The 18,179-nt window shown below is 34.4% G+C and overlaps 1 protein-coding gene and 1 long non-coding RNA gene across 3 annotated transcripts; one reads left to right on the top strand and one right to left on the bottom strand.

Annotated features, from left to right (window-relative positions):
- Positions 1-391: 391 nt before the first annotated feature.
- LOC106622733 (metallothionein-4) lies at positions 392-4,737 on the bottom strand. 2 transcript variants are annotated; one of them, XR_011394972.1, is made up of 3 exons: positions 4,248-4,737; positions 486-3,769; positions 392-406 (listed from the first exon to the last, which is right to left on the bottom strand). XR_011394972.1 is itself a non-coding variant. In XM_014242001.3 (2 exons), exons 1-2 carry the CDS (start codon positions 4,270-4,272, stop codon positions 3,666-3,668), a joined length of 129 nt encoding a protein of 42 aa, XP_014097476.1. In that variant the 5' UTR covers positions 4,273-4,700; the 3' UTR covers positions 3,558-3,665. The 2 variants fall into 2 exon arrangements, 1 of the variants encoding a protein (XP_014097476.1); XM_014242001.3 differs by lacking the exon at positions 392-406 and having other exon boundaries at positions 3,558-3,769; positions 4,248-4,700.
- A 12,423-nt stretch (positions 4,738-17,160) lies between these two features.
- On the top strand, positions 17,161-17,941 carry LOC118679851 (uncharacterized). Its single transcript, XR_004975353.2, has 2 exons — positions 17,161-17,575; positions 17,701-17,941. It is a non-coding gene; the product is annotated as an uncharacterized lncRNA (long non-coding RNA).
- The last annotated feature ends 238 nt before the right edge of the window (positions 17,942-18,179 follow it).

The raw sequence follows: 18,179 nt of genomic DNA, 5'->3' as shown, positions 1-18,179 counted from the left end.
TGTATAAAATTTCAAATCGATGTCTCAAAAATTTAGGGATAAGTTCGCGTATATACAGACAGACAGACGGACATGACTAAATCGACTCAACTTGTCACGATGATAATTTATATATACATCTTATAGGATCTCCGACGTTTCCTTCTGTGTTTAAAAAACTTCGCGGCAAACTCAATATACCCTGTTCAGAGTAGAAAAATATTTGTTTAGCGAGATATCAGCCATTTACCAAGTTACAAAAATAAACAAGAAACAAATTTTGCGGTCCAAAATATATTTGATGTGTTCTACAAGCTTTATATTCATTTATATGTTTCAGTGTTAAGGCGGATCCTGTTCACATATTTTTTAAATGAGGATCTTAACAATGTTTTCCAGTTAATGTTCACTTTTCCGGCAGCTTTGTCTAAAAATTTGGTGATATTTTTGTAAATTTTAATTTGATTTTATGTCAAAATATTATTTCTAATTTAAAACATCTTTACCGTCACTATAACTATGCAAGGTACTTTGCGTGAATAATGGCGACGCGTTAAAAATCAATGAACTGAAATTGTGTGCGACAGCATAGTCAACCGATCCGATCAGCTCCGCACCATTGTACTTGTATATGTATGTACAACATGTATAACTGTTCATTGACAGTGCAAAATCTACCTGGGCGGGCATCGGGGCGCATTTGGCGCACTCACGCTGTGCCTCTGTTTTTCCATGTTTCACATTTTGCATTTGTGCGCTTTTGCTTTGTTTGCATGGGTGCATATGTCCGTGTGCGCGGAGGCTAGTCACTTTGGATGTGTGCCATCTACACCGGTAATTACTGCCACGTGACAATGAAAATTACTTGCTGTTCACATTTCTGTTGCATTGTCCCCACACCATTGTTCTACGAATTTCGAAGCTTTTAGGCTTTTATTGTGTTTGTTTCTCCTGAAAAAAGCTGGATAGAATTTAAAGATTTATAATAAACAGGATTTTGAAAAGTGGAAAGTAAATTTTTTTTAAAATGTATCCTGAAATAATAGGTAAATTTTTTCACTTGATTTAGAATTAAGGACTTTAAGGTGTTTCTAGTATTTCGTAGTACTTTATACAAAATACCGATGAAATATGGATATTCTCTTAAAATATGATCTTATAGTCACCTCATCTATTGCGCGTACTTCCTAGAAGAATATTTAAACTGGATCCAAATAAGGCATTGAGCCTTAATAACCCAAAAAATTTATACCACCATTATTTTTCTATCTATAAGCCACTACTTTCAAATATACATATATGTCTATCGACTTAGAATTGCCGTATGCTTTCTAGGTACATCCTTATCTGAGTACGTTCATTGTAGGTATTTGACGTCTATTCGATCAACTCAAAAAGCCTAAGACTAGGCGCACACTAAAGTTTTTTCTGAACTATGCCCTGTTCTTCTTACGTTCATTAATCATTACAAGAAACTGAATCATCTACGTTAAAAAAATTATATCGCTAAAGAAACTTATATTATAACTTTATTTAAAGAAACTTAATTTTGTATCCATATTTTTTATCTTTTTCAAGCAGGTCTAGGTTAGAGATATTATATTCTAAGAAAGCAAACGTCATAAGCATTACATAAATTAGCCATACACAATTAGAACCAAGTTTCTACATAGTAAAATCACATCTTCACATCTTTATGCTAATAGTGATCGAAATCGGACCATACATTTTTAAGCCCCAAGCCTGACAGCCTGGTACAAAAATTAGGTTAGTTTTTTTCCTAGGCCCCTGTAAATATCAGGTGTAGTAAAAAGAAATCCATTCTTTATCCAATAGATGGCGTTATTTATCTGTGTCTCGCGTTGTATAAGTCCGATTGAGTTCGGCTGGATGGCGTTAGAAAGATGACATTTCGTACTAAAAAAGCTTTTCTGAGAGTTTCGTGATTGGTTCATTCAGTTTTGTTTGAGCGTGCGTCAAAGATGGACACTAGCAAAAAGAAAATAGCTATATTTTACAGTTTTTTTTTCGATAAGGGCAAAAACGCAAGCCAGACGGCAAAAAGGGAAATAGTTGGTTCTTTTTATGTCGAATACATCGGTTAATATGTGTGCCATTTTATTGTAATTAAAATCATTTGAATTTCTTATAATCAAGTGACAAATGTGAATGGAATATGTCCCATCCTTATACCCAATTTAAAGGTTTTCGCTTTTCTGCGTGATTGTAGTCGTGTCACGACTTTGACCCGAATTTAAGCATTCATTAAGTTTTGTTAATCTAAGTTTTTGGATTACGATATTAACATATTTTTGAGACATTTATTTTTAAAATGCAGCTTACTAGAGTTTGTTGCTTTATATTTAGCATATATTGTTTGACCGTAAATATTATTGTAATTCTTATATTCAATTTTCTACAACCACATTTTCTTAAGTCATTTCAAGAATAACACACTTTGACCGCACTTTTTCAATTTGCAAACCACTTGATGTCCTTTGCAATGCCCGAACTGCTTAGAGAAAAGGGTTGCTGCATCCTGCCACTATAAGCCTTCATAAATATTCAAATGAAATTTTCATTTAAAACTCTAAAGCGAAAGGAAAAAGAAGTTGACAGGCACCAAATGCTTTAGATTGAGTACAAACAGCAGATGGCGCTGTGTGGGGTTATAGGGACAAACAGAGGCTAATGGTAAGTGAATGATGCAGAAGGAAGATACAAAGTGATGCGGCTTGATTGTAAGCAAATGCATGCTTGAGTGTATGGGACACAGCAAGTGGTAATGGAATAACGGCAAAGGCCAAACAACCGAAAGATAGTAACATAAATGGCGCAAACAGAGGCAGGAACGACTGCGACAGAAAAGGAGGACAAATGAATATACAGAAGCAGCAGACTTTCAACGACAGCTTGCAGCGAGTGTAAGGGAACGCAAGCACTTTATTTAAAGACACATATGCCGACTGTTGAGCTGCCGTTCGCAGGCGATCTAAAGCTTACGAAGCGAAGAAGAAAATATTAAAATGAATAAATAAAAGCGTTGCAAAAGCTTGCTTGCAAAGGACACTTCGCAGGCGTTGAGCTCGTAAATAAATCAATGGACAATTTTTATTATGCCCAGGCATGCTGGCGAGGCACAGTAGTGGCAAACAGGCATGCGTGTGTGTTTGTAAGAAATTCTGTCATCAGCACTGGCGACAAAGACGCTCTCGACAACTGCATCAGCTCATCTCCACAGAGCTGCATATACTTGTAGTGAGTGCGTCTATCACATCAACTGCATTTGTGGCGCTTTGCATTGTAGTGACATTGGGTGTGTTTACAGCAAAGCAATCTAAATAAATTTACAGGTCTATAAATTGTCAAAGCGCATAAGCATGCACTTGTAAATAAATTTGCAAAAGCGCATATTCACTTGAAGTCTGTATCTGATTCTTTCAATATGCTCGCTGCTCTCTATTTCGAGAAGCGGAAATTTCTTCACTTCCTTTTGGGGTTACGTAGCCGGTTATAGCTATGAATATAATTTGAATTTGGCATATGTTTTTTTTAAGTGTACTAAGAAAACTATAAACTTTACAATGTTGTTGTTTTTGTTTTATTCATCTCCAGTCTGAAGGTCAATTATTCAATTTTCCATTACTAGTTGACATTTATTTTTAAAGTTCGCAACTCCATCGAATTTATTTCTTGCAGCAATTGTCCTTGGCACCGCTCTTGCAATTGCATTTGCATTGCTGATCGCAGGGACAGCCATCTCCGCACTTAGCTGCAGTGCATTTGCAATCTGGTGAATAAAAGATAGAAAAATTAGATTTTTATTTATATTTGCCGTCATCCAATAAGCCTACAAGTACAAAGCGCTAAAATTTGCCTAATCTCTCTTTTGCTAAATCTTACAATGAAGAAAGATTAAATCTTCAATAATATTTATCCATAAATATATAATATAATTTCAAGCTTATGTAAGCCAAATTTAGACTTTCCAAATGTTATATAAAAATAGCAGCTTAAATATTATAGTTTAATATCCAATAATATTGATCAATTTATTTAAAATATTTGGTAATCGTGGTTTTCTTTTATTTACTTAAAATAAAGCATTGAAAAATATTGCGCAGTAAAATTGTACAATAATATTGAAAATACAACTTTAGTAAGTCTTTTTGATTTTTGTGCCTTTGTAATTTCTATATTATATATACACAAGATTCTAAAATAAACTACTCTAATATTACGTATTTACTTTTGTTCCGTTCACATACCTTTAGAACACGCTGGACAACCCATTTTTATACAGTAAAATATTCAGTAAATTCTTTTTAAAAATTTATTTGTCCGAAGCTGTCTTTATGATTCACTTTCTCAAACTATACTTCCAATTACAAACGATCGACTTTATAAGCATTGCATATACAAATGCGTCGCGTGTAAACATATAAAAACGAATGTAAGCACTAGCACTTATGTGAGTAACGCCTCTTGCGAGCGTGCAGTGCGCAATATTTCTGCATTCTCCACCCAACTTAAGCATTGTACGTTTTTGCACTTTACTGTCACATTTGGCACAATTTGTTTATCAGGCGAGCCCTTTTAAGCTTATTTGTTGAGCTGGCTCATTTCGCCTTGTGCACCGACGCTTCGGCGAATACCGCAATATTACACTAATAAAGCTATAGTATATTTTACTATTAATATTTATATTTTGCACTCCGCTAATTGCCGGTGATAAGAATTTGTTGTGCTCAACTTGTATTTTATGGGCTAAATGAAAATATGTTAGAGTTTATGTGGTGCCGTGTGGTTGTTGGTACTTTTACATTCACTGATAACTGATAAGATAAATAAACAGTTACATAGTGAAAGATACCACTTGTTATGATTAAACAGCGATAATACGTGACGTTATGCTGATTAAGCGGTAGATATACTACAGTTGTGATGGATAAATTCATTTATGTGACTAAATTACTATTTACTAGCGTCTCTCTGAGACTGAGTTGAATTTCACCACACTGTGCAGCAAAAAAAAGGTTTGTTTGGAAGCGACATAGATGTGAAATTAGGGAAATATATAAATATAAAGCTTATGAGTAGTCTGAGATGATGCTTGTGTATAAAAAATAAAGAAGGTCAAAGTTCGAATGTACTCGAACATTTTATGCTCTCGCAATATGCAAAAATCAAAGTTGTTTCCGAAGGTGGTAAGGTGAATAGAATAGAAACAGTGAAGAAAGTTTTAAAATTGAGTATAGGGGGGCTAGATCATGGTGCGGACCGATGTTAATATTTTTTAAAATTTTTGACGCTACATTGTTATCAAGAAAACACGTACGCTTAACTTCATAAAACACATCGACCTATATATATGGTAAAAACTTGAAATCCAAAACATTTTGTCTCATTAGTTGTTTTGGTTTTGAAAAACTATAGTCCGATTTCGACCACTAGATGATAGATACACCTTGAATATACTATTTGTGCCAAGTTTTATTCCTATAACTTTATTATAATAAAGTAAATAATCTGATGGAATCTAAAACGGTTGCAGTTCGATTTTGGTTATTTTTAGACTGTAGATAAATATTTTTAATAGCGATACGCACTAAATTTGAATTAAATGGACCGAACTGTTACTGACTTATAGAATTTCGTCTATTAGTGTACGGCGCCAAGTTCTTTTTCCAAATTTTGGCTGATTCCCTTATGTGGCCTCCTTAACTTTTTATTAAAAATACCAATATCATTTAGCAAGGTTGCCAACTCTTTGAAATAGTTATATATTTGAAAATTATTAAAGGCGTTTTTTTAATCCGGGAGTGTTTCTTATGAAAAATGAAAATTTGTTTAAAACTTATTGGACCCTCCATTTGGTGCATAACTTAAATATACACAACGTTCATATAGAGAGTAGCGTGAAAAATATAGAGAACAGTGGTAAGTACAAGTGATTGTGGATGTTATTTTGCATGGCATAATTATATTGATGGTAAAATTATAGCTGATCCTAATTTTGACTAATTTGACGTTATCAATCGTAAATATTTAATTCTTCTGCAAGGGCTATGAAGTTAATAAAGTTCAGATACTCTGCCGAGACAAAAAAGCGCTCAAATATGAAAATTAAATAGGATTTTTTGCAGTGTCTAATAAGAATGTTTGGGTAACCTCATACACCAAATTTGGTTGCAATCGGTCGAGTAGTTCCTGAGATATAGGATTTCAACTAAAGGTGGGCGGTGCCACGCCCCTTGTCCAATTTTCACACGAGATCCTGAAAGGCCCTTCTCTACCATCCTGGTTATGAAATTTAATGTTTCTGGCTCATTTATTCAGTGAGTTATATGGGGAGTGGGCGTGGTTATTATCCGATTTTACCCACTTTTATAGATTTTGAAGAGATAAAATGACTTATTACCAGAAATTTAGGTTGATATATTTTACGCGGTTTGGAAGATATGTACATTTAACCATTTTAGGGGCGGAGCGACGCCCAGTTTTAAAGAATTTTTAGTCCACAGTTTTCCCTGGCTACCTCGATCACTTGCACCAAATTACAGTTTTGGATCTTAATTTGCGGCTTATATATATATAACCCTATATCTATCTCTATTATTTTTAGGTGATACAAGCAACCGTTAGGTAAACAAAACTATTATACTCTGTAGCAATAGGTTGCAATACTATAAAATACATATATTATGTCTTTGATCCACAAATAATTTACGAAGGTTTTGCTGTGTTGCTAAGCTGAGAATGAATATACATATGTCCTGGTCTAGCATGATGACGTAGACACATAAAATATTTCCTAAGTTTTTTAGTTTTACCATCGCAAATAAGAGTTGTCTCTAAATTTGTAGACTACTTCCCGTCCGGAAGATCTATTTCTCTTTTTCCATTTTTCTTTGATAATAATGTACCTTTGTGTCAAAAATGGTTTAAATCGTATCAATAGGTCCTTTAGTCTCCATATAACTAATATAAATATTTTCGAACATACAATTGTCTTTATACCATATATATCGGCCAATATGCCAGTTATTTTAACAAATAGAGACAGCGTGTTTTCCTAATAACAGTATTTCTTTGTGCCTAAAATGGATAAAAAAAAACTGTATTGCCTTTACTCCATATATATGGTTTATATTTATATATTTATAAAATTGCTTAAAAATAAGTGCTCAATGTGAGCAATGACAAAAATGAATGCAATCAGCCCTAACATTTCTATGCCCCCAATGATTTTAGTATAATTTTCGCTTACGGGAAAATATATAGTAATAAAACTAAATGAGTCTATGATCTTCAAAATAAGTTAATATGATACCAAATTTGATTTTAATTCATTCATCATTTTGTCGAACAATAAAGTTGAGCCTTTTGGCAACATTTATTAATATAATACAGTTTAGCATAAACCTGAAGGTACTTCACCGGCTTTGATCCTTGGAAGTTGCAAGAGTATGAAATGTTCGCTTACACTACATCTTGGCCTTCTTTACTTGTTTTAAACGAGATTTTTTCGTTAGCAATCGCAATTCACAGATTCATAATCTTTTTTCATTTCTGTTTTTAATCCAGATGAAAATTGTTATTTTCTTTCTAAGTAACTTGAGAAATACCAAAAAACTCGCTAAAAGTACATGTTTTTTTTTTAGTTTTTGCATGTATTTATTAATTATGTACATTTAAATATATCCTCAAAATTTTAACACATTTCGTGAACCAGTTTTCTCTAAATAATGTCCGCACATACATGAGGGGTGCCCCTGAATCGGGAACTGGATGTTTCTACATGCGCCTCCGATTCGCTGATTTGCATGAAAGGCGTTTCCAAATCAAGGGCTTGTTTAGCTCCTGCATGTGTACTACAAAAACTTTTCGCTTCATTTGAGCTATAGTCTCAGTCGATACTAGAGCGCTGAGCCAACGGGGTCTTTTAAAACAATTTACCTTTCCAGATAACGTATCTATTTTACTCTCAAAAAGAAAAATTAATATCTACAAATATCCAAAAAAGACTTGCATCCTTCCGTGTCGCATTATAATTTGCTTGTTAAATGCTTCGCTGCTCTCAAAAGTGTTCCCACAATGTTCACAACTCTATGAAATAATTTAAATGACAACCTTATGTCTCCGCCGCCCTGTTGAGGGCCCCGGCATTGCTACACATTGAAAAATAATTACATGCTCGTTGGCGCGAAATTGTCGGTGAGCCAAAGTTAGAACTCCCCTGTTGACAGCCAATCGCCGGCGCGTTAAGCGTGCGGAAAGTCACGCGCGAAAATCAATGCTACTTAAAATATGCAAATTTTTATTTCCGCGACAATTTCAATTTCAATTTCTGTTCAAGAAATTCCCCAAACATCGCACATAATAACGGTAAAACGCACATACATTCAACATATAACGGAACTTTGAAGGTTGTGAACGGATATCAAAAGGAAAAGTTGCGCTCACTGAGCAAAGTTCTGTTCCTCTATATGTATGTGTGTATGTGGAGCTGTTGTAGACACGCACTTTTCAATTCTTTTTTGCGCATTTCCATGCGGCGACGACTACTATAACGGGAATTGCTCTCAATAGTGTCGTTAACGCGAGCGTGTGCAAATTCACATATACGGAATGGCATTTGTATGTATGTATGTGTGCGCATGCAAACTACCTTCATAATAATAACAACAATGGTATTGGTGGTAAGGCAAATCGCAGCGGCGTCTACAACAAAATGTTTATGAGCAAAATTACCACACTTCAACTACCCAGTCGCGGCATTCGTGGCGCTCACGCTTATGCATACTGGCGCGTAGGGCATGCCCCTCCCTCTTTGCCGCGTTAAATACGATGTGGAACATGGAAATGGCAGCGCACATATACAAACTCATTGAAAAACGCATAAACAGTGCATAAATTTTATGTTTCGTCTGCTTACCACCGAACCACTGTTGACTGCCTTACTTCTTTTCTGGTCGTTGGCCGCCGGCTTTTATGGGCTAAACCCGAACGCCTCAAAACTACCAATTTTCATTTGGGCACTAAGCCATTTGGCTGCACATTATGCCAACATAATAGGTAGTTTGCGGTGGGCGGCCACTTCTATGGTGGCACAATTACAATTTCCGCTACTTGCGTGCACTGGGTGTCTTTGTGTGTATATGTATGTGTGTGTGTGTGTGTGCCTGTGCACCTAAAACGCTTTGGAAATTGTGTGTCTGCTGCGAGTGAAAATGGCGCATTTTGAGGCCAACAACAACTACGGTTACAAATTTAAAAGCCAAAACATGCTTGGTGTGTTCATGTTTGTGTGTGTGTGGCACTGCACATGCAAGTTGAGTAAAAGTGAAAGTTGCCAATAACGAAAGTTCATTTATTTGGCCGGAAATTAGAAACTGCAGCCAAGTTTAAATTATCAGCAAATGGTATAAATGCTGCTGGAATATTGAACGGGGTTTGAATAGTTTAGGTAAATATCTGTCTCACTCTATATATAGCTAGTATGTATATTGTATTAAGAATATTAAGCAAATATATAGCAGAATATAATGCACATCCGATTAGTATTGAATTGTAATCATCCGTGTATTACATCCTTTCAATAAGCTCCAATTCTGAACTACAACCTCGTGCCGACAACGATCGGCTCGAACACAAATTTAGCAATACCTTTTCGTTATAGGCGTCAGAACCGATCAGATTGAGTGCGACACTGTGTATCGATAAAACAAAGGCTCAAAAGCAGTGTAAGTTGGACCATTTTCACGTTCACGAACAACCGTAAAGCCACTTTAAATGGCTCATCGAAGAATAAAAGGGCGTCTGCAGTTTAACACATATTAAACGTGCTTAATTTACATACCTCAAAAACCTTTGTGAACCAAACTTGCCACAATTTTAGTAATGGTAAATGCAGAAAATATGAGAAATCGTGTGTCCACAAAATAATCCAACTCCCATATAATTATTTTTGTTATTCTCGCTTATGAAATTGCTAGGTTGACTTTTTTCTTATGTGCCAAATATATTAAATTTAGTGTACTTGAGTAATGCAATCAGTCCAGACCTAGCCACGACTTGCCTTTAAACCGTTTAGGTTGGTCAATAAATGAACACGTATTCCTAAACATAATGTGGTGTAACTTTAAATTCTATACGCACTATATTAAATTTATCTTATCGCATTTTAGTTAAGTACGTTGATTTTTACTTAATACCTCGTACCCGAGGCAAAATATAATAACGAGACTAAGTGAGTCTACGACTTATTATATACATAAGTGAATAAGATAACAAATTTGATTGCAATCCATGCACTGTTTATAAGAATAATGAGTATTGAATTCGTAAAAACAGAAATATCCAACTTCTGAGTGTACAAATGCCATAAAAAAAATGTTTGCTTGGAAATGTTTTTAAAATAAATATTTAACTTGTCCATATCCAAAAATCCACAAATTATTTTTAAAAAGAAATAAAATAAATACATAGTTCAGTCTTAATTTGTATAAAACGAAAATGAACCTCTGCTTCTATCTGCGCATAAATTTATTATCTTCTATGCCATATTGGAGCTGAACAAATTATTTTCTGTAATTTCAGTTATTCATCCAGCTGTTTTACAGCTCTAAACCTTGCTTCACTTCCACTGCGTATACGCAACATTAATATCACACCCATTTGCTCATTGCTGCCACCGCGTATACGTAACTTTAAGTCTCAGTCAAACTATTTCCATTTAAAGCTCCATTAGTCCACTTGCTTAGTATATTATGACTATGATTAACTTGCTACCCGCCTTAAGCTACTTAAACAATTTTTGTTGCGAACAAACAGTACACAACAACAATAGCAACCAATAAGAGTACGTACACTTTTATTATGGCATACCATACATACATAGAATATATGTACGTATGCCAGCACAGCCGTAGTTTTTACTAACTATTTTCTCTGGTTTCCAATTTTTAAATGCTTGTATGTATTTGTCTGTGTGTGCTGCTTTTATATGAAAATGAGTAAAATGGCATACAAAAGCTGTTGTGAGCGCCTATAATGAAAAGCCTAATCTGTGCGTTAACTCGAAACAATAGCTATGCATGAGCCATGCTCCTACCGGTGCATTTGTGTTAGTTTATATGTCTGCTAATCTGTGTGTGGGTATTGTAGATCAAAATATAAAATAAATTCAAATGCCTAGATATACGAATACACTGGAAAAAAATCGTCGTAATGTGAATGATCAAAGATGTTTAGATGTCCAAAAGTAAACATAATATTTGTAGGTCTATTAAGTATTTCGTTGGAAAGTATAAAGTAAAAAGAAATCGATTATTTTTGCATTAAATTGTTTTTAGGGTAGTTAGACACATTTTCTTTAGGTGAAATATGAAAATTCGAGAGTGATATATTGATGAAACTTTGGGAAAAAAGTAGGTAGATGGACGTAATCGGACCACGTACGGGGTATGTCGGCCACGCCCACCAAGCGCCATTAATTGAAAACCTATAAATTGCCATAACTAAGCCGATACAAAATCGTAGTTTGGTTCAAAGAATCGCAATAACGGTTTTGTTACAAACTACTAAAACTGCGTTAAATCAATAAGGAAATGCATCAGACACCTTAAATTTGACATCCGAGATGACACAAAAAGGCTTTATAGGAGCAAATTTTAAAATTTGGTACAGAAGATTATTTTGACATTCCCATGTAAAAATGAGCGAAATCGCACAGTAACCACGCCTATTTCCTAAATAATACCACTTTAAATTTCTTCTGTTTTTTCCTCTTTCCAGTATACAAAAGTAATATTGTATATAGTAATTTATTTTTTCAAGTGCATACTACTCTATATTCAAAGCAGAACGAGATAATAATAACAAACTCATTCTTCCAATTAAGAGAGAAAAACTCTTCTAAAAATAGTCTGCGTTTAATTAAACAGCAACAGCAAAACAAAGTAATGGAACTATGTCGGTATGTACATACATATAGCTGTATATATTTGTATAAGCATATGTATATGTACTATAAATAAATAGTATACGATAATAGCGAACAATAGACGCCATAACAAATACAACAAATTTATCCAATGAAAACAAAACAAAACCGAGCAAAACGTGAAACAATATGGAAGCGAGCAAAAATAAGCAGATGTAGCCTGCCAGTCCATCCATCCGTTAGTCGTCCGCACAATTCGTTCCGGCTACCGTGCACAATAGCCATGTACAGGGTGTTGAACAGGATAGGACTGATACTGATACTAGTATGATACGATTACCGCTATTTCAGTCGACACCTCCCGCATGCATCTGCTCATGCGCCAATTGTTTTGTCTAGCGTTTTCTGTTATTTTGTGTTGTTTTGTTGTTAAAAGCCAAACAAAAGCTCGACTGCAGAACAATGGAAAGGTTTTGAATTTCAAATTAAAACAAAAAATTCATTTCAAAACAATGTAAAGTATATTGTATACCTACATATATACATGGTTTTTATATGTTTGTGAAATTTGTTTATTTTTTGTGAAATTAATGTTAAATCTTTGGAAAGTGAAAAAATACCAAAAAAAAAAATGAGAGTTTAATGCTACAACTAATGCTAGAAAAAAGTCAAAATAATCATAGCTGGTTGTGCAGGAATAATGGGTGTTTCAAAAAATATTAACAACAATGGGCGGTGTTTTCGTAATTAAAATGCACGAAATTTCTCAGGAAAAGGTGATAGGGCTGTCAGTGCGTCAAATATATAAGTATGTGCACCAGGAATAATATTTGTTATCTTTAACGGTTCATCGCTTGGTTTGGTTGGCAAGTTGCTTCATTTTCTTCCTAAAAGAAGTTTGGCTGGGCGGTTTAAGTTGTTAATTAAGACTACTGTTTAGTTGATCTACTCGAAAATTAGACCTATCGTAAGGTCCAACCCAAAATATTGACTTAGTATCAATTCAATTATTTTCAAGTTGAGATTTCTGTCGCAGTTATAACGGACGAGTCCGGTTGAGTTCGCCTTTTATTACTCACATGGAACAGTTTTTCCATTCAAGGTTTTTCCAATCGTCCTTTCAAAGCAAATCAAAAATAAGAACAAACTTTAACTTCGGTTGCACTGAAGCCAAATACCAAATATTCATTACAAGAACTTTCATCGGTCAGTTTGTATGACCTCTACATATGTATATGCTATAGTGATCTCATCTGAACAATTTTTTCGGAGATTGCATCATCGTTTTAGGCAATTACCTATGACGTGATATCTCGTCAAATGATACGATACAAGCAATTGATTATGATCGTTCAGTTCGTATGGCAGCTATAAGCTATAGTGGTACGATATCGAACGTTTCGACAAATAGTAATTTCTTGGGGAGAAAAGAACGGGCACAAAATTTCAGACCAAAATCTCAAAAACTAAGAGACTAGTTCGTATATATACAGTCGGAGAGACGGACGGACAGACAAACATGGCTAAATCACGCTGATCATTGATAGGGTCTCTGGCGCTTCCTTTCGGGTGTTACTAACATCGTGGCGAACTTAATAAACCCTTTTTAGGGTATTATTAAGGCAGTTGTTTGTCAGAGAGACAAGTTGGAAGAGGGACGCATTAAATTGTTAAAAGAAGTATTCAGATGTTAGATCCATTATTTTTTTTGCACATCAAAACCCGAAGTCGCAATTTAATATTTTGTATCTGCGGGACGCTCTTGGTTTCTGCTTGATCAGAATCATAACCAAGAATTGATAAAAAATTTTTACATCGTTAGAAAATTTTAACATCGTTACGGCCTTATCTATTGGCATATACCCTAGTGTGAATAGACTGAACCACTGGAATTATACCAAGTAATTTTTTTCTGCTTATTTTGAAATACTTGTCTGTACGAGTGTCTGTTGTTGTGATTATTTTTTATTTCGAAAATATTGTAATTTATTCTCGAATTTTTATGTTTTCGATAAAAGACACCGATATCGAGACCTTTTCAAAGCGCTGTCTATTTTTATCGAAAAAACAAGTACCTGAGGGAAAACCTATTAATGAGATCATAGTGCAAAGCACCTCTGCTCAACAATCATTTTAAGTATAGATTATGATTTTTTTCATAAACATTCGACTAATTTTCAAAAAAAAAACTAAGTAGAAGTTACAAATCAAGTATTTGCTTACAAAACCCAGAAAAAAATCAATGCTCAGGCAATTTTTTTTGTTCGTATTGGGTCTTTGTAACTTTTGCTCTTGCCAAAATGCAAATATGTTCTTCGGAGTACAAGCCTCTTGAAGCTATGAAAAGAAGTTCGTTGAAGAAACTAAAGACCCGATCAAAACATATAAAAAGTATTTCGTAGATTGAATTTTTCGATGCCTTGCTTAAAAGTAGCTTAATTTAAAAGCGGTACATTAGATCTGGCTCTAATTATTATAGAATGTAAGTAGAGAAAGGCATTTTTAGTAAACTTAACAGAGAGCTTGGAGGACAGTTCTATTTCCACTGAGGCATTATTTAATTTGTAGATAGTTTTATGCATTTCTTCAATAGTTACATGCTTAAGCGATATTGGAATTACTGGAGAGGCATGATATGGTTTTCAAAATCGTAAACGTTTTTATTGTTTACTAAAGTGTGAAATCCTTACATGGATTCGGTTAGATAGTTTTTCTGGATGATTCTTAGGGGAGCACAAATAAGGTGTCTGAAGAAAACACGAGACATATAAAATTCATATAGTTGACGAGCTAAAGTAATCGCTTTGCTCCCATCACAACCTGTCTCATCACGCGTCTGGGTCTTAAGTATTCGTATCCATATGTTTTATTTGTATTATCAGGACACTTTATATAAATATTTCTACCTTTCATGGTTTCTTCGCTGCTTTAAGTTTGTCTTTTAAATATCTTCACCTAAAAACACTCTCGTAAATACAATAATTTTTTCCACCGTTATACTTTAATTAACCATTACTTCTGCTGAAACTATTCATATACTATTTAAAAAGTGGATAAAAAAGCATTTTGCCATATCAAGAATGTCATGTAATTTACACCATGACCAGCGTCGCTTCAGCCAGTCGGCAGCTGCCGTTGGCGTCTCCCACACAGCATACATTTTCGAGGATTGAAATGATTTTGCGCGCAAACGTTTAATTTAAATTTTTAATTTCGATTTTAATCTCTTAATGCGAAATAAAATTGCCGCTGTGCGCTGTATTGTTGGTGGTGGTCCAGGCGGCACGGCATGACACTGCGCGCTAAATTCTCTTTTGCACAGCGTTGCTTCCAAACATCGTAACTCTAGCGCACATACTTACAGTATGTGAGTACGCTTGTGGAGGTCTAACAACTTGCGCCAGTGTCTACAGATTTACACGAATGAAAACGCGTTGCGTAAAGCATGGGCCACGAACGCAGGCTATGGTTTTGAAGAGCAGAGGAGATGGTATAAATTGTGTATTTTTCTCTGTATTTGTCGTTTTAAAGGAAGAGACCAACCGAACATTGAGGCTGACGCGAAAACTGTGCTGCGATTGTTAAAGTAAAAGAATGGCGTCCATTACTTGTACTCGTACAACTGTAATTTCCAATTACATTTGCCACATATTTGCAATTTTTATTCTTTGAGAAAGTGAACCAAAAATATGCAGACCATTATGTCAAGGAATGTAAGACGCGAATGTGATTTATAATAGAGGCATTTTCTTTGTATTTTGGATTTCGGGAATTAAGAAAAGTAAGTTTCTAGTATCTTTCCAGTTTAATTCGCCGTTACAGGTAAGCTAAAAAAAGTTAAAGGTGGCCACTGTAGGGTTCCGTATGTTTTATAGTTGGACCTACCCTCGATTTCACAGTTGCCTAAAAATTGGGTCGTGAAACATAACATTATGAGTAACGTTGTGCAACTGATATCAAAGAGTGCTTTGATAAGTAATGGTATTCGACTACCTTGAAAGAGAAAAAACTATCAAAAAGGACTATTATATAGCTTTGAGGTCGCGAAACGACCAATTTCAAAAAGAAGCAAGTGCTGTTTCATCAGGATCACAAATTAATTAAAACGATGGCAAACCTCAAGCGAACGTTTTCTGGAATGAAATTTAATGATATTGAATCGTTATAATCGCCGAGATAAGGCCTTACCTCTGAAGAAAACTTCAAAATGATTCGTGAAATGATGTATAATAATATTGCTATAATCGATGTATGGCCCTAGAACTGACTGACTTTTGGTTAGCACTTGTCTTACGCCGCATCTTCTCAGGCAATGTACATTGCTCACCATCTGTCAAATACATTGCCATTGTGTTTGGCAATGTTCTTATGTGAGCATTTGCTATTATAAAATAATCATTCCCGAATGGTTTCGGTATGTATATATATAATACTATTTTCCATCTTTGTTTAAAAGTTATATTTTGCTAAATTGCAGCTTACGCAACAAAACGTAAAACACGGGGCATTAGCATGTCAGCTTTGCTGGCATCATTATACTGAAACTATGCTTGTACATGTTGACTCTTCAATATGTGTGTGAAAATTAAAACAGCTCTGTCAAACCTCCAAAATGACATTTTCTACAGTTAATGCTAGCAATGGATGGAATCAAATATATTGAGACATCAATTGCTAAACCTTAGCAATGTGCAGTCTCCAATACAGCATGTTTTTAGCAATACAGATTTTTAGTAATCATAAATTGCTTGTCGAGATGCCCGGTTAGCCCTGGAATTTTTCTTTGGTTTCCCGAAGATATTCAGTGCGTAACATATGGATATGGTTATTTTATGTATATAAAAAGAGTATCATAAATAACTTAGACCGGGCTTGAGCAATCATTGTATATTACCAGGGCTGTCATTTCGGCGACCTAACCCAATTTCTGAGTAGCAGTGTGAGTAGTAGCTCTAACAACAATAGCAATTTCATCATGAATACGAGTACACTAAATTCTTCACTGCAATTATTGAAAACACCCAAGTATTGAAATTAGTGCTTATTATTCTGATAAAAATAATTCAGGTAATTATAATTTCCATTATATGTTTTATAATCCATTTTGAGTGTTATGTTGATTTTTATTAAAAAATTATAATTATAAAATATCAAGTGATCGATATATCGATAAATCCTAATGCTCTCGAATAAAAAACTATATATTATACATACTGTCTGGTTTTTATTGGAAGTGTTAAATATAGGAAAGTGTGTGACTATGTCTACCACGATTCATTATAGATAAAAGAAAGTGCGATTACCTAAATAATTATTCCCAACTGTTAAGAGAAAACGTGTTTTGTTTTTGTTATCGCTGAAGTAAAATAATACCATACCATAGAGCTGAGCGCAAAATGCGTATTAAAGTGCTTACCTATTGATAAGACTACAAATATCGTAATTAATTTGCGCACGTCATTGCAAAAACATTCCCAATTTGAATTAACATTATTAAGCTAATTGGTGCGCGCACCTGTTGTATAAAAGAGTTTTGTATTATCATCGCACAGCAGTCACTCATCACATTTTGATTAAACAATATACGAAAACATAGTCAGTGAACAAAATCTTTTAAGTACAAAATGGTCTGTCAGCAGTGTATTAACGGTAAGTAATTTCTAAATACTTGCAAAAAAATAAGTCTTGAAACAAATTCCACTGTTTTTAATACAATACATGTTTAATACAATATATGCCTGACATTTTTACACAAATTCCTAACATTTTTTCAGCTTCGAAATGTAACATTTGCAAAACCTGCGTCAAATGTTGCCAGATCTGCACGCCGAGTGGCAACCGTTGCTGTACTGTTGGCATCAGGAAGACATGTTGCGCTAGCAAAAAGTGAATGATATCCTTTCAAATTGGGCTCAATTAAGTTATATGCCAAATTTCGGAATATTTCTGTGTTAAGAATTAGCTCAAGCTAAAAAATAAACGTATTGTATATTGTATTTATTTATTAAAAACATGTATTTTCTATGATATCATAACGCTTATACATATAGTACATGTTTTTGGATTAACCTAGAAGAACGCTAACACGTATCGACTACCGAAACTCTAAACATTAAAAAAAAGTTCATGAAAAGCATTACATAGAGACATAAGCAACAGATTGCTAATTGTTTACAAACATTTACCCTAGCTCTTCCCTTGTATTAAATAATGCTGAATGAGAGAAAGAAACAGAAACAGAAAGTTTAATGTT

Source organism: Bactrocera oleae, chromosome 2 (assembly GCF_042242935.1).
Source record: "Bactrocera oleae isolate idBacOlea1 chromosome 2, idBacOlea1, whole genome shotgun sequence".
Classification (NCBI taxonomy): domain Eukaryota; kingdom Metazoa; phylum Arthropoda; class Insecta; order Diptera; family Tephritidae; genus Bactrocera; species Bactrocera oleae.
Note: the sequence above shows the minus strand (reverse complement) of the source record. Positions and strands in the feature narration are given on the sequence as shown.

Excerpts from the sequence above, each read along its gene's own strand:
- LOC106622733 (XM_014242001.3), bottom strand. The coding sequence starts at position 4,272 with ATGGGTTGTCCAGCGTGTTCTAAAG. Across the intron at positions 3,770-4,247 it reads TTGTCCAGCGTGTTCTAAAG|ATTGCAAATGCACTGCAGCT; the intron begins GTATGTGAACGG and ends TTTATTCACCAG.